Source organism: Gracilinanus agilis, chromosome 5, assembly GCF_016433145.1.
Source record: "Gracilinanus agilis isolate LMUSP501 chromosome 5, AgileGrace, whole genome shotgun sequence".
Classification (NCBI taxonomy): Eukaryota; Metazoa; Chordata; class Mammalia; order Didelphimorphia; family Didelphidae; genus Gracilinanus; species Gracilinanus agilis.
In genome coordinates this window covers 98612214-98628223 of record NC_058134.1, presented here as the reverse complement: position 1 = coordinate 98628223, position 16010 = coordinate 98612214, and the positions used below count along the sequence as shown (strand labels likewise).

General features: G+C 36.1%; 1 protein-coding gene across 1 annotated transcript; it reads left to right on the top strand.

Annotated features, from left to right (window-relative positions):
* The first annotated feature begins 8724 nt into the window (after nucleotides 1-8724).
* LSM8 (LSM8 homolog, U6 small nuclear RNA associated) lies at nucleotides 8725-15756 on the top strand. The gene is made up of 4 exons (XM_044678166.1): nucleotides 8725-8853; nucleotides 10005-10045; nucleotides 13262-13389; nucleotides 15502-15756. The coding sequence occupies exons 1-4, from the start codon at nucleotides 8823-8825 to the stop codon at nucleotides 15590-15592; spliced, it is 291 nt and encodes a 96-aa protein (XP_044534101.1). The 5' UTR covers nucleotides 8725-8822; the 3' UTR covers nucleotides 15593-15756.
* Nucleotides 15757-16010: the final 254 nt, after the last annotated feature.

The following is a 16010-nucleotide window of genomic DNA, read 5'->3' as shown; positions in this document are numbered from 1 at the left end:
GTTGGTTGCAGAGTATAAAATGGCCCTGTAAAGCGTGAAGATCAATAGACAGTGGCAGAGAATAGCAGTGACCACAAGACAAGCAAGAATGCTCCGTAGCATTAAAAGTGTGAGTTGGTTTGACCGTGAAGGTACGTTGGCCATGCAGGTGTGTGCTATTCACACATAAATCTAGGATCAGCTTCTCTTAACTTGTTTTCCTTGACCAGGTATGTCCCCTATTGTTACCTATGTGTCCTCTTTTACTAGTTGTGAGAAACTGGGTATCGTATGTGTGCATGGAGATTACTTAATTTGCTATGCTATGGGATTAAATCTTTCTTTTTGTTTTGAACCATGTCCTTCCTCATTACCAGTAAAAGGAACACTTTGGGGAAGAGAATAATAATTTTGAGTGAATCTGAATGATTTTCACATGAAAACATAAGAGAACTGCCAGGTTTTTCTCAGATGCCGTTCTACCCCAAACTATTTTTATAATTATAAAAAGTACAAGTTGTGATTTGAAACCTGGGTTGTTTTTTAAGGGTCTCATGGGGAAGTGCAGGTGGAGAGGATGTGTGCAGATGTTATATAGATGCTTTCCCTGATATTTTTATACTATTTCCTAGGCAAATCCTTATGGGTCATTTGCTACAGTTTACTTATATCCACAGTGCCCATCATGTTGTATTCCATGATTCTTTGGGTCACTTGTAATTTTGATTTGAGCTTAGTGGTGTGATAAATGAAATATGAGAAGTTTAGGGCAATCTAAAGAAGAGAAAACTTCCCAAATATAATCCAACTTAATTTCTTCCTACTACTCAATTCTAATCCTTGTTTACTGCATCTTTGCAGCTTCTGTCCATGGGTGGAGAATCTTTTTATACTTACCAGTTGATTGTATGCAAGATATCCACCTTCATAATGGAAAACACATTAAACAAATGTCTTTTTTGTTTTGTTTTTTTATGTGTTTTTTTGTGTTTTATGCTTTATAGCATGTTAATTCTCTGCAGGTTGAAAGTTTAATAATATAAAGGCTTTTATTTTCTTCAAAAAAGCCAGCTTGATTTTAATGTATGTATGGGAGATATTTTGTTTGAGGAGGATATTGAAAGTGAATTTTTGCTTACTGAGCAAAATATATATTTTAAAATAACAAACAGTAGCAAGATCTTATATTTACTATATCTCAGTAATTTCTATAACTGAAAAAGAGAATTTACTATAAATGCCATCTGCAAAACCTGTCTATTCCTTCAAGGCCAAATTTTAATATAACATTTTAAATATTAATATAATTTATATAACATTTAATATAACATATAAGTTGGTAGTTGCCATTGTCTTTTTTTATCTTTACCATATGTAACCTTTTACATTAAGATCATGAAAAGTAAGCTGTGAGTATTTATAATGCCTATACCTGGGATTTCTTCTTTTTATGATATGATTAAATATTTTTCCCAATTTAGCTAGAGCCACCTACTCATAATGGGTATCTAAATGGTAGAGTTCAAGTATCCCAGTTCCATTACAGTTACCAGTGAGAATATAATAGAAATGCTAGAAAATGTGTTCCAAATCATATTTGTTGTCCTCCTTCCCTTTTCATTTAAAAATGCCCTTTTGGAATGATATGTCTTAGATTACATGCCAATCTTTTTTCCAAGTTGTTTGTACCTCAATTACTTTTTGCTATTTTTTGATGAAATAGGTATTTTCACAGTCTTCTTCAAAATTCTTCTAAGCCAATGTTGTCCTTAGCTATCATGTCCTTATACTATGAATGAAGATTGTTTCTTGGGTTTAAGGAAGGCTCTCTGGTCTCAGTTTTGTGGTAATCGTTTTTCATTGGTCAAACTTTTAAAGAAATGATCATAGTTAATGTTTCCTTTTTTCCCTCACAAGTCAAGCTGAAGTTCATATAGACACATGAAGACTATTTTGACCATCATACTTTATTTTCATTGGTAGTTATGTCGATCTTTATTTTAATGGCACGATAGTCTGGCTGTACATAAAAGGCATCCCAAAAATCTTAGCATAGTTTCAAGCTCATTAAAGCTTTAAGTTATAGTAAGACTTTTGGGAACCCTTATATATAACTGATTCTGAAAATGATTAAAATGTCTAGAATCATATATAGTCTCCTATTTCATAATAAAAAATCAATTGTGTGTGTGTGATTTCAAGTGCTCATCATATCTAGTGTCCTCCAATTCACTTCTTGAAGAAAAAATTTGTGACATACAGTTACTTCAAAAAGCAGTCTCATAGATCGTCACAGAAGGCAGTCTCTCTTCATTTAGACTAGAATATTATTGTAAGAGCAAGAACCTCTGAGGGTTGAGGGTGAAGCCAAGATGATGGAGAAGGTAAACAGACCTTCCTGATCCCTGCCAAATTACCTCTCAAACTATTATGATATAATGCCCCAAAATAAGTTCTGGATCAGTATAACCCACAAAAAAACAAAGTGAAATAATTTTTCAGGCCCAAATAATTAATTAATTAATTTTATTATCATTTTTTTAAACCCTTACCTTCCATCTTAGAGTCAATACTGTGTATTGGCTCTAAGGCAGAAGAGTGGTAAGGGCTAGGCAATGGGGGTCAAGTGACTTGCCCAGGGTCACACAGCTGGGAAGTGTCTGAGGTCAAATTTGAACCCAGGACCTCCTGTCTCTAGACTTGGCTCTCAATTCACTGAGCTACCCAGCTACCCCTGGCCCAAATAATTTAGAAGGTAGACACAAAAGACCTACTGCACCTGGGTAGAAAAGGAGGATAAAGCAGTATTCCAAGGCAGGCCCCACCATGGCAATAGGATTTTGGAGTGGCTGAATCAACATCAAAGGCTTCCGGAGCTCTAATCCACAGACATTAAGATGGGTTGGACAACTACTCAGAAGGAACTTAAAGGAGTCCCTTTACTGGCTCTGGATGCAGGACTTTTATCATATAGTCCAGAAGCAGATCCAGGTCATAGTCATAATGTTCTCTGGGTGAGGAGGAGCAATAGCCCACACCAATGCTTATAGCCACAGTGGAACAAGAGACCTTAGTCAGTTCCAAGGTGGAAAAGAGTACTTGTGGTTGCTCACAGACAAGAGTACAGACTGGGAGAGTATTAAACATGCCTCTCCTTACATCACACAGTCTTGGGAGAAGTTAAAGCAGATGGATCCCTACAGCCAGCTCTGAAGGCAGCTACCCAAAGAACCTAAAGCTTAGAATGGTGTTCCTTTCAACATAAGAACATAGCCCAACTGTTAAGAAGTGGGTATTTTTTAAGTTAAAAGAAAAGAAAAAAGGTTTGAAAATAAGCAAACAACAACAAAAGAAACAACATAGAAAATTATTGTTGTGATAGGGAAGATCAAAATACAAAATTAGAAAAAAGTCAGTATTGATGCTAATGCCTCCAACAAAAATGCGAATTTGTCTCAAGTTCAAAAAGAATTAATGAAATAGATCAAAAAAGTTGTTTTTAATCAAATAAGAGAGGTAGAGGAAAAATTGGGAAAAGAAATGAGAGTAACACCAGAAAATATGAAAAAAGAATCTACTCCTTAGTAAAGAACGTATAAAAAATTCTGAAGAAAACAATGCCTTAAAAAAAAAAACCCAACAGAATAAGCCAATCAGTAAAAGAGACACAAAAATCCACTGAAGAAAAGAATTTTTTAAAAAGCAGAATTGGCCAAATGGAAAAAGATATACACAAATACACTAGAGAGAAAAGAACTCCCTCAAAGGCAAAATCGACCATATGGAAAAAAGAGGTACAAAAGCAGAAAAGAACTCTTTAAAAAGTAGAATTGACCAAAAAAAAAAAAAAAGGAGGTACAAAAGCTTAATTAAGAACATCATGTCTTAAAAATTAGAATTGGGCAAGTGGAAACTAATGACGCCATGAGACACCAAGGAACAAACAAAGAAAAAGAATGAAAAAATTGAAGAAAATGGGAAATATGGGAAAAACAACTGACATTGAAAATAAATGTAGGAGAAATAAACTAAGAATTATTGGACCACCTAAAAGTCATGATAAAAAAAAGAAAGATTAGACATCATCTTTCAAAAGGATATCAAGGAAAACTGCTTTGATATTCTAGAACAAGAGACTAAAATAGAAATTGAAAGAATCAACCAATCCTCCCCTAAAAGAGATCACAAAAGGATGAATGCCCAGAAATATGATAGCCAAATTCCAGAATTCCCAAGTCAAAGAAAAAAAATCTAAATCAGTTAAAAATAAACAATTCAAATATCATAGAACCATGATTAGGATAACATCAGTTTTTATAGCTTCTACATTAAAGGATCAGAGGGTCTGGAATATGATATTCTAAAGGTCAAAGGAGCTAGGACTTCAACCAAGAATGACTTACCCAGTAGAAGTCAGCATAATCCTTTAGGAGGAAATAATGAATATTCAATGAAATAAGGGACTTTCAAGCACTCCTGATGAAAAGACCAAAGCTGAATGAAAAAATGTTTCTCAAATACAAGATTCAAGAGAAGCATAAGAAGATAAGCAGGAAAGAGAACCCTGCCCTGATAGTGCAGGTAGGTAGCATTGTGATTTCAGAACTCAATATGAATATTGGGAAGACATGAGTTTGAATCCTGCCTGCCTCAGATACTTAACTGGCAGGGTGACTTTGTCCATGGCATATATTTTGCAGTATAAAATGCCTATGTGTCAGCAAGTCCTTGGGTTGACTAGTACATCCCAGTTTGGCTGGATTGTAGAGTCCAAGAAAGAGCATCATGTATAATAAAGTTGGAAGTGTAGGTAGGAAGATCAATTAAGATATTGGGATGACCCAGGAAAGAGGGTGATGAGGGCCAGTGTGGTAGTGGTGTTAGGACAGAGAAATCAGATGCTAAAAATATTATGGAAATACAAACGATAAGATTTATTAAATGATTGGACATATGGGGAGAGACGGAGCAGGGAAGTGATGATGACTCTAAGACTGTAAACCTGAATGGACTAGAAAGAGGATGACATCCATAACAGAAATAAGAAAGTATTAAAAGGAGGAAAATGGTAATGAGCTGAATTTCAGACGTGATGAGTTTGGAGTCTTATAGGCAGTTTGTGATATGTGCTTGGTGTTCAGGTCTAGATATATCTATTTATTGTGTATTGATTTCAGAGTCATCTAGGCAGAAATAATTTAACCATAGATGCTGATGAGGTCACAAGTGAATGATGAGAGAAGCACAGTTGGGAGAGTAGGATATGGATGAGAATCTAGCAAAGTAACAGTCAGGGACAAGCAGTAAGGGAGAATGGTGTCATGAAAACAGATAAGAGAGATTTTGGAACACCTTCTGTGGAGGCTGCCATTGAGATTCAATTAAAGAGTAAAATGATTAGTCTGCTGTAGGTGAAGGCTAAGTGGCTATTAGCTAATTTAAAGCTATATTGAACTCTGCACAGTTGAGTGACTTTCTCCAGTTCTATTCAGTAGATGGGAAGCAAAGGAGAAGAGATAGTAGGGATAATACAGGGTTGAGGTTTAGCAAAGTATAGGCAGCAGTGGGAAAGGAAACAAGGGATTCCAGAATAGAGGAGAATAATTATGTGAGCTAGTTAACTCTAAATTATAGATTAGGAAGGAACATGCAGTCAGGGAAGACATAGTAGCCTAGAGATCTTGGTGAAAACAAAGAAAAGGATTAAGATCACAGAATGATGAAACTAGAGTTGATCAAGAGGCTCTAGAGGCCACCTAGTCCCAACCATCTCCTTTTGCAGATAAGGTATTAAGGAGCAGAGAAGTGAAATAATTTTCCCTGATTTTACACAGATTAAAGAATAGCAGAGATGAGTTTCATACCAAGATTATCATATTCCAAATCCAGAATTCTTTCCATTGTACCTTACCACCTCTAAAATGAGTCTGTGAGGAACCAAAAATTATTAAAGTAAGGCACTGGGACAGAATGGTAGGTTAAGTTCAGATAAATGAATTTCACATATCTTGATCATTCAGGTGGAACATTTGGTTATTGGAGCCATTAAGGGTGTGACTGTCCCTCTGAAGTGGAGTGGAATTGAAGAAGATCATGAAAATGAAGAAGATTGAGGAATTCTGAGGCTATTATGCTGAGGGAACATCAAATCAAACTTAAAAGCACTAAATTTTAAACAATCTCTATTTTTTAATTCAAAGATATCTTATTTTCCCAAATACATACATTTTCTGAAATGATAAGATCCAAATTGTTTTCCACCCCACAAAACCACCTTTATTAACCAATATTAAAGAAGTATATGCAAGCTTAAAAATTCCAGGGAAAAATAGAATCTTATTTTCTATAGGATTTTGCTAATTTCTTTGGTTTCAAATAAACTTTGTGTTTTGTCTTTTTTTGGGGGGGGGATGTTGGATTTTTTTCTTAGTCATTTGGGAGCTGTCTGTTGATAATAGGGCTATTATTCTCTGGAAAGAGAAACTGCTGAATTTAGAGAAATCATTTCAAATCTTGACCTCCAAACCACAACACTTACTGAAACCATAACCACTCCTCACTGACCTAAGCACATTAGGTTTTCTCTTTGAGTTGTACTTCTCTTATAGCAATTCATATTAACCCAGTTAATAAACTTTTGTTAAGTACCTATAATGTGCTGGGTACTTATGTCCTATCTTATATTCTAGTTGGTTAAATGCTTTTCTCCTCTTTAAGAAAGAAGTACAGAATTTGAAGGAACATTAGCAGCCATCAGGTCCAGTCCAAACCTGAAATGAATCCCATTATAAAATACCCAACAAGTTTTTAACTTCTAAAGATTTCCAGGAAGGAGTCTTTCCTTATATCAAGTCTAAGCCTAACTGAAACTTTTTAAATGGTGTCATCCAGAACTGACTACATATAATATGCCAGTCTGCCTAGAACAAAGTAGAGGACTACCATCTCCTTATTCCTGGAAGCTCTGGTGTAGCCCAATTTACATTAAGTTTTTGGCTGCAACAGCACAATGAGGATATTGATTAAAATCCCCAGATCTTTTTCAGACAACCTGCTATCTATCCAGAGCTACCCTATCTTGTGTTTGTAAAGTTCTAAGCTCTATTGGGGCAGAGCCCTTTTCTTCTTTATCTCTTTCAGTTCCTGCTACTGTGCCCTACCTGGAATTCATACAAGGTGAAAGAATGCCAAATGAAAATAGTCTCTGAGAAGCCAGCTCCTGCAGTTGTTACATGGCACCTTAGTAAAAGCAGCGAGAGGTCACACAGGAATCTTGACTAGTTTGCTTTGGAGTTTTGCTGAAGTTTGCTCCAGTCCATCTGTTCATTCAGCTGTAAAATAAGCAGCTTTTGTAGAAGAAATGAAAATGAGGAAGTAGGCTTATGAGAGAGTTGGATTCAAAGTCTGTGGAATCAGGTTCTAATCTTGACTTTGCCATTTACTGTCTATGACCTTGGGCAAATCTAACCTCAATTTTCCATAATCTATAAAACTGAAGGGCTACACTCAGATTCCTCTAATGCCTCAGTTCTAAATCTGAGTTTAAATGATCACTTATTCCTCCATGAAAGCTTATTAAGATGTTTTTTTCCCACCTCCATTGTGATATGACATAACTGAATTAGGCATTTCGTAAATGTTGGAAATGCACTAGGACCTGAGGAGAATACCAAGGAAATGGAACATAATCCTTGTGTCCCAGGAGCCTGCTATTATGCCCTTTTATATATATATATATTTTTAAACCCTTAACTTCTGTGTATCAGTTCCTTGGTGGAAGAATGGTAAGGGTAGGCAATGGGGGTCAAGTGACTTGCCCAGGGTCACCCAGCTGGGAAGTGTCTGAGGCTGGATTTGAACCTAGGACCTCCCGTCTCTAGGCCTGGCTCTCAATCCACTGAGCTACCCAGCTGCCCCCTATTATGCCCTTTTGCTGAGCAGAGCTGGGGACTCATGCTCTCTGCATTTTGTCCTCCACATCTGTGTGGTGCAAATAGATTGAATCACAAGAATTAGAAAAAATGTGAGTTCAAATCCAGCTTTTTTTACTACCTTCAGGCAAATCACTCAGCTTCTTTCATTCTTGGTTTTCTCATCAATAAGATAGGGAAAATAATTCTCCCAGAGTTGGGAGGGGAAGGGAGAGAGATAATATGCTATTTTAAAAGTGCTTTGCAAACCTTAAAAGTGTTTTGTTCTATTTGGGTCAGGAAGTCTTATATTTATGAGTTTAAATATAGAATCAGAAACGTACTGGCTGTGCGTGACCCTGGGCAAGTCAAGTAATCCTGTGTGCCTCGGTTTCCTCATCTGTAAAATGAAATGGGAAAGGAAATGACAAATTATTCCAATATCTTTGCTAAGAAAACCATGGGTGACTCATGAAGAGTCAGGCACTGCTGAACAATAAAATCCTTTCGTATTCTGAATGAATAATCTTCTAACCTTTTATACTTTAAATGCAATGAAAAACTCATTGCTCTGTCTTTCTATTTCCTTCCATCTTTTCCCGAATTCTGGGTCCTTCACTCCTCATTTCTTGCTAGCCTAGCTCTACTCCACCCTCTTTCCGTCCACGTGATGCACAACATCCCGGACGGACCACGCAAAGGGCGCGCACGCGCGCCAATCCTCTCTCACCCCCTCCTCCCCACACAGGCTAGAAGCATAGGCGGGGGGATAGGGGGAAAAGGTAGCGGAGGTAGCTTCTAGTCTCGCGATATTTCCTTCCTAGCAGGCGAAGAGCGCCTAGTTGTTTGTCGTTATCAGGCTTTCCTCCTTTTCCCCAATTCCCTTTTTTCTCCGCATTTGGCGCAGACTCCGGAGAGCTGGGCCAGAGCATCATGACGTCGGCATTGGAGAACTACATCAACCGTATCCTTCCACGCGCCCCTTCTTCCCCTATTCCCGAGAAAGATACTCTTTACGGGAGCGTTAGGGAGCGTTAGCTGCGCTGTGCCCGCGGACCACGGGAGCCGAATGGGCCTCGGGCCGGCCTGCCGGGAAGGGGAGGAGCGACTAGATCCGGGCCCTCCTGCTGAGACTCGGGGACCTTGGGAGGGCGCTGTCGTATCGAGGGGATCCTGGGCCTGTTCCTCCCCCAGCTTCCTGGTACATCGCGATTGTGGTTTTCTTTTCTGCCTTCTCTTCTATGGTTTTCCTCCGTCCCGTGCCCATCTCCCTTCGCTCTTCAGCCTCCGTCCAGATGCAAACTGACTCCTTCCCCTCCCAGCTAGATTGGATGCGGGACAAATATGGGCCAAGCGCGTGGCTGCCCTTTGCAGAGCTAGGAAGGTTCTCGTCTAAGCTAAAAACAAGAAAGGCCCTACTTTTAGACCCCAGGAGGAAAGCATTCAAGGTGTCATTCATTCATTCTTGTTTATGAGGGGGTGAGAGAGGTGAGAGGAAGCAAATTACCATCATATCTGGGGGTTCCCGTTTATTGGTAATTTGTAATTGGACACCTAGTGGATGTGCTAAAAATCTTATCTGTTAAAACTAGCTGTTTTAGGGAAGAACAGTTACATAGCTGAAAGGGTGATTTCCCACCCCCACCCCCCCAAGCCGAAGATATGATTTTGGAAATGTTATAAGCACCAAGGTTTTGTTTTGTTTTGTTGTTGTTTTTAAACACGATCTCTTTTACAGTTTTTAGACCTTTGTAATCTACTTTTTTTTTTATAATTTTTTTTTTATTTTAAACCCTTAACTTCTGTGTATTGACATATAGGTGGAAGAGTGGTAAGGGCAGGCAATGGGGGTCAAGTGACTTGCCCAGGGTCACACAGCTGGGAAGTGTCTGAGGCCAGATTTGAACCTAGGACCTCCCGTCTCTAGGCCTGGCTCTCAATCCACTGAGCTACCCAGCTGCCCCCTGTAATCTACTTTTTATATAGGGAATTTGGAATTGCTGTGACAGTAATAATTAAGATTTTCTAACAAAATAGGTTTTTTTCATCAAGGCTTAAAGTTACAAAATAACATACTTTTCTAAAGAAATACTTCCTTAATCCTATTTTAATCAGGTACAGTTGCTGTAATTACATCTGATGGCAGAATGATTGTGGTAAATATTCAGTTTACATTATTCTCTCAGCTCATGATGTTTTATTTGTAGAATACCTTTTCATTGTAAGATAGCATGATATTTTTACATTTTAACATTGTAGCTAGAGTGTTGGTAATGGTATTGGAAAGAATTAGATTCAAACCCTCCCTCCCCTCTAATTCCTATTAGCTTGTTGGACCATAGAAAAATTCCTCTCTAAATTTCAGTTCTCTTATGTATAAAAGGAGATGTCTTTGCAAATCTTAACTATCTGTATGAATGTTAACCGTCACCACTTTTTTCATAAATTATATAAATTATTAGAATACTTGCCTTCTCCATTCTTCTCCCTCTCAACTTTCCACAATCTGACTTCCAACCCAATCTAACTGGAATTTCCCTCTCCGAAGTTGCCGGGAAACTTTTAATTGCCAAATCTAATGGCTTTTGTTTAGTCCTTGTCCTTTCTGACTTCTACCACATATGACACTGATGATCATTTTCTTCCTCTGGATATTCCCTCCTCTAGGGTTTATGACATTATTCTCTTTGTTTTCCTCCTGCCTTGCAGTCCTTCACGGGATCTTCATCTCTGTTATATTAAATAAGTATATTACCCATCTCTCCTGGGTTTCTTCTCTTTTCCCTTTATCATTCCTTCTTACCCATCTCACTTCTTGTTATTTTCGAGTTGCAGATGATTCCCATATCTCTATATCATCTCTCTTCTGAGATCTAGTCCCACATCACCAACCCCTTCTCCAGGCTTCTGAAACTCAACATGTGTAAAACACAACTCATTACATTTCTTCCTAACCCCAAGTTCTCCATTCAGACTTTGCTTTTGCACCATTTTCACCATCTGGCTTCTTGGTAAACCAATGACTCCTCTAGGCCTTTGATTATAGACTACTTATAGATCACAACCCATTCACATTTTCTCTTTCTGTGCAACTCTTGTGTTTGTCCTCCTTTCAGCCCTCTATAGGTATTCCAGTATGCTAAGGGCCCTAAATCTTTTGACATTTCATCATGCCAGGGGAGCCTGTAAAGTATCACTCTTTTTTTGTTTTGTTTTGTTTTGTGATAAGAATTATAATGTAAACTTTATTATCTTTAAAAAGCTTAACAAAACTACATAGTTTGGATATTAATTTTTGGGAAATGTTGGGAAGCACAAAAACCTTAATGAATGTAGCTTCTACTCAAAAAATCTCAATTAAAGTGACTATTTCATTCTTATAAAGTATCACTCTTAATAGGAATAGTCTCCCTCCTCTGATCATACATTTTTTGGAGTTGTCTCACTTAGAGATTGGTTACAGAGCAGTGGAGGGAGTCATAGTTGACATGAAAAAGCTTTAAGTCTTTGAGGTTTGTACAGAAACATCATAGATACTATATAAATATGAAAATTTGTTAACTTATGTGACCTCTAGTTCAAGTAAAAAAACCTCAGTGGAGAATGTATATCTTCATAGATTTTCAGTGTTGAAAAGGACCTTAGAGATCATCTAGTCTGGTGATGGTGAAACTTTTAGTAGGTGGGTGATTTAAGAAATGTCCTCGGGCACCTGTGGAGATTGGGAGGGGCTTTCTTGTAACAAGCTCTGACAAGCTCTGTGCTGGGGTGACAGTGTGTGTGCCCACTGAGAGGGCTCTAAGCGCCCCCTCTGTTATATGTGCCATAGATTTGCCACCATGGATCTAGTCTAACCTTTTGATCATAAAAATAATAATAATAAAAGCTAATAGTCATATAGTGCTTTAAGATTTGCAAAAATCCTTTGCCTCCTTTGGTCCTCACAACACTGAGGTCCTCTTATCCCCTTTTTACAGATAAGGAATTTATGTGGTTTTTTTTTCTCAGTAGAATATGATAGCTGCTGTTATGGAACAGATGACATTGCTTTGACTGGTGTTTTTGTTTTGAAAGGGTGTAGAGAAAGCAGATTGAGAATCAGGTTTGGGTTATAAGAGGTATGCAACCTTGGGCAAGTTGATTAATTTGTGTAAGCCTCTGTTTTCTGATCTACAAAATGGAAACTAGTAATGATAATAATATATTCTATGTTTATATTATGGGATTATTTGTAAGATTATGAATATGAAAAGTGCTTTGTAAAAGGTAAAGCAGTTATATAAAACTATGTAATTAAAGCTATTTATTTTTTATTTTACAAAAATCCAAGATAAAAATAGTCCTATCTTAAATGAGTAAATTTAAAGGAAAAATAATTTTTCCAGAAATTTTTACACACAAACAACAAAAAAACACTTAAGCCTATCTTTGGAAATATGGTTCATTACTTGATACATCTAAAACATGCCTAAATGATGTGTTTTCAAAGTTATGCTTGTCCCAGTTGGCTCTTTTTTGTTTGTTATAAGCCAGTCTATGTGAGAATTGGTTGCTTGTTAGTTCCTTTTTAAACTATGATTTCTCCAAACCTCAGATTTAGTTTACTTCTTTTGGCATTGCTTTTATTCAAGTGAGGAAAGCTTAATATACAGAAAATTAATTAAAAGTTGTAACATTTTAACAAGAGTCTAATATAAATTTAGATTTCCTTAGAAATTCAGCCAATTCTTCCTCATTCAGAATCTATTTTTTTCCATAAAACCTGCTCTAACTAATCCCATCAGGTTCCAGTTATTTTCATAAAACAGTATTTTCATTTAAAAAGTACCTTTTTTCCCCTTGAAAAGTTATAGTTAATGTCTTGAAGTTTTCTATTTAGTATTTTTATTAGTGTTCATTTGGCTACTTTCTTTAGTATATAAGTTTTTCAAATTAAGGGATTTATATTTTGTCTTTATCTCTCTAGCTACTCCACAATATAATGTAAATGTTTATTGAACTTAATATTAGCTCTTTAAAGACAGAGACAACATACCTTCCTTTTGTATACTCACAATAATTGGTACAAAATTTTTCTAGAGTACCTCCTAACATGCCATAGCTTTCTGCATTTTGACACTCAAATTGGTTTTTGTTTTTTTTCATTATTCAAGAATGAGTTTTATAATCTAAAATAATGGCATTTACAGAGGGGTTAGATTTTTGCCTTTTTGTTTTTTAATTTTAGAATTAGAAAGGAGACTTTAAAGTGGCAAAAGTGCAATATAGGCATTTTTCTAGAATTATTATATGCTATATTTTGAACTTAAAATAACTTAAAACTAAGATAACTTAAAAACATTTCATTACTCTTTTGAATGTATACTTCACAGGGAACACTAAAAGGTTTTGATCAGACCATTAATTTGATTTTGGATGAAAGCCATGAACGAGTATTCAGCTCTTCTCAGGGAGTAGAGCAAGTGGTATTAGGATTATACATTGTCAGAGGTGATAATGTGTGAGTATGTTTTATTTTCTTTATCTGGGCAAATGCAATCTTTGAGTATATATAATAGATAATATGATTACATTTATAGATTATGTTGTACATAATACTTATTATAGCTATTAATGTAGATATTTTGTTTTTCCCCAAAAGGGGGGAAGTTTTCTCTTAAAAGGAATCCCATAGTGAATCCTTTAATAAAGTGAATAATTATCCCCAAATCATTTTATAATTGTGGACTTTTACATATTATCCTTACTTAAGATGAGTTAGAGCTGGGCTTAGTAGTGCATGTCTATGATCCTTCTTCTACTGGAGAGGCTGAGGCAAGTAGATCTCTTGAACTAGAGAGTTCTGAGCAACAATAGGGTTTTCACACTAAGTTCAACACCAATATGGAGTAAGCTTCTGTTAGTGGGTGCATTTGGCAGCTAGATCACCCAGTGGAGAGAGTTATGGGTCTAGTCATAAAGTCCTGAGTTCAAATCCATTCTCAGGGTCACATAGTTGGTAAATAACTGAGGCAGGATTCAGACTTCTTCCTGAATCTAAACACAGCAGTGAGCCACCTAGCTGTCATTTTTTGAAGGATAAAGCACATTTGTCCTTTCTTCATTTTTGTAGCACCTTTCCCATTTCCATGATTTTTCAAAGATCAGCTGTGACTCAAAAAGGATCTATGCCAGTGTTTTATACCTATAGGCTGGTATTCATTTTATGGAATGTTTTGTGTTGCTTTATCACCTTGGTTGCCCTGATTTTTCAATTCCATTTTTTAACATTTCATTTTATCCTTCCCATTATTCTCCTTGAATTAAAAAAAATGAAGCAAAATGGAGTTGTTCAGCCTTCTTACAATTGTCTGTCAGCATGCCTTCCATACCAAACAGTTTTCCTGTCCTTTCTATGATACTTTTCTCCCCCTAAAATAAGCAAAAATTTAAAACTCCTTTTAGGTAATCTTAGCATTAATTACAAGCCACACCTCTTTCTGGCCTTTAGCATTGCTGAAATTATTCTTATACAACTATACTAGTTTTGTTCATCCTTAGTTACCTTTCTTTGCAAGTCTTTTAAAAATCCGATTTGAAGAGTTGCCTTTATCACTTTCTATAGACAATACCCCTTATCCTTTTTTTTTTTTAAACCCTTACCTTCCGTCTTAGATTCTAAAGCAAGAGAGTGGAAAGGGCTAAGCAGTGGGGTTAAGTGACTTGCCTATAATCACACAACTAGGAAGTGTCTAAGGTCACATTTGAACCCAGGTCTTCCCAACTCCAGGCCTGACTCTATCCACTGTGTTAACTAACTGCTCCTCCCCTTATCTGTAATGGGTGAGCTGTTTAAGATAAATTCATAAGAAAGATATAAGCAACCTGCCATGAAACACCATACAAAGGATTTAGAGCTAGAAGGAATCCATTCTGTTTTTGTTTTTAAAACTAAACTCTTAAAAGCTACTCATCCTTCTTAGGCTTATATCCCCTATAGTATATTAGGCTACTGGACCTTCCCTTCACTGTAGCTTTACATATATTCTATATAGGAATGATATAAGTCAGTAAGACAAGAAAAAGTGAATTGCTTTGTAAGTAACACCATAAATGAGTCTTGATAAAAATATTAACTTTTGCAACATTTTGTCATAGCAGTAAAATCCATTATTGAAATTCATTTATAAGTCATTTTAGTTGCCCCTTATTATAAAAACAGTAATGTTTATACACCCTTTGAATCATAAGTGGTAGCCTAAGTTTTTGTTGTATCATGTCCTTTAATATGTTTTAGTATCTGTAGGGTTTAGCATATAATCTGCCAACGTAGTATGGCTGATAATTACATTATTTTAAAAATCTATTTCACCTGGGAAGGAACTTGATTTTAAATTTTAGTTGGATCTTTATTTTTAGTCCAGAATTACTACTCTAGTATGACTCCCATTTCTTTTGCTCAGGTATAAAAATCATTGTTTTTATTAAAATTGTTCTAAACCTCATCTCCTTTCCCCTGTGTTTGCTTTCTATTTTTGAAAGACTTTAGTATTTTACTCCGAACTTTTAAGAAACCTAAATATCTCCATTAGATTCTTATGCATTCTCTTTTCTTTTCTACGTTTCATTTCAGTGCAGTCATTGGAGAAATTGATGAAGAGACAGATTCTGCACTTGATTTGGGTAATATTCGAGCAGAACCTCTGAACTCAGTAGCACACTGATATATTAGAAACTTTGGACTTTGTAAATCTTTTGACTGTATAGATTTCCTTATTCTGAGGATAATGTGCAGGATTTTTACAAATTGTGATAACGATCTACATTTTTACTCATTTTGTGAGTGTTGTCATTTGATATGTAAATTAAAACATTTCTACATTTTACATATTATTGTAAGATTTTGTTTTTTATACTAAATTGTATAAACATCTAGTAGTGACTAATATAATTTGGATAATTTTATAAACAAATGATACCTTTGACATTTTAAAACAAAGTTGTAAACAGAAATTTATGCGCCATTTAGATCAGATATACATGTTAATGTTAATAGTGGGTAATGAAAAATAGGCTCATAATTGAGGAAACAAATCTATCTGGAGCTTCTCAAATTAAATTTCTTAGTACTGTTGGCATTAG

What these genes read in the sequence shown, in the direction of transcription:
- LSM8 (XM_044678166.1), top strand. Translation starts at nt 8,823, where the DNA reads ATGACGTCGGCATTGGAGAACTACATCAACC. An exon ending in ATTGGAGAACTACATCAACC is followed by an intron (nt 8,854 to 10,004) that starts GTATCCTTCCAC and finishes TATTTTAATCAG; the next exon opens with GTACAGTTGCTGTAATTACA. An exon ending in ATTGTCAGAGGTGATAATGT is followed by an intron (nt 13,390 to 15,501) that starts GTGAGTATGTTT and finishes GTTTCATTTCAG; the next exon opens with TGCAGTCATTGGAGAAATTG.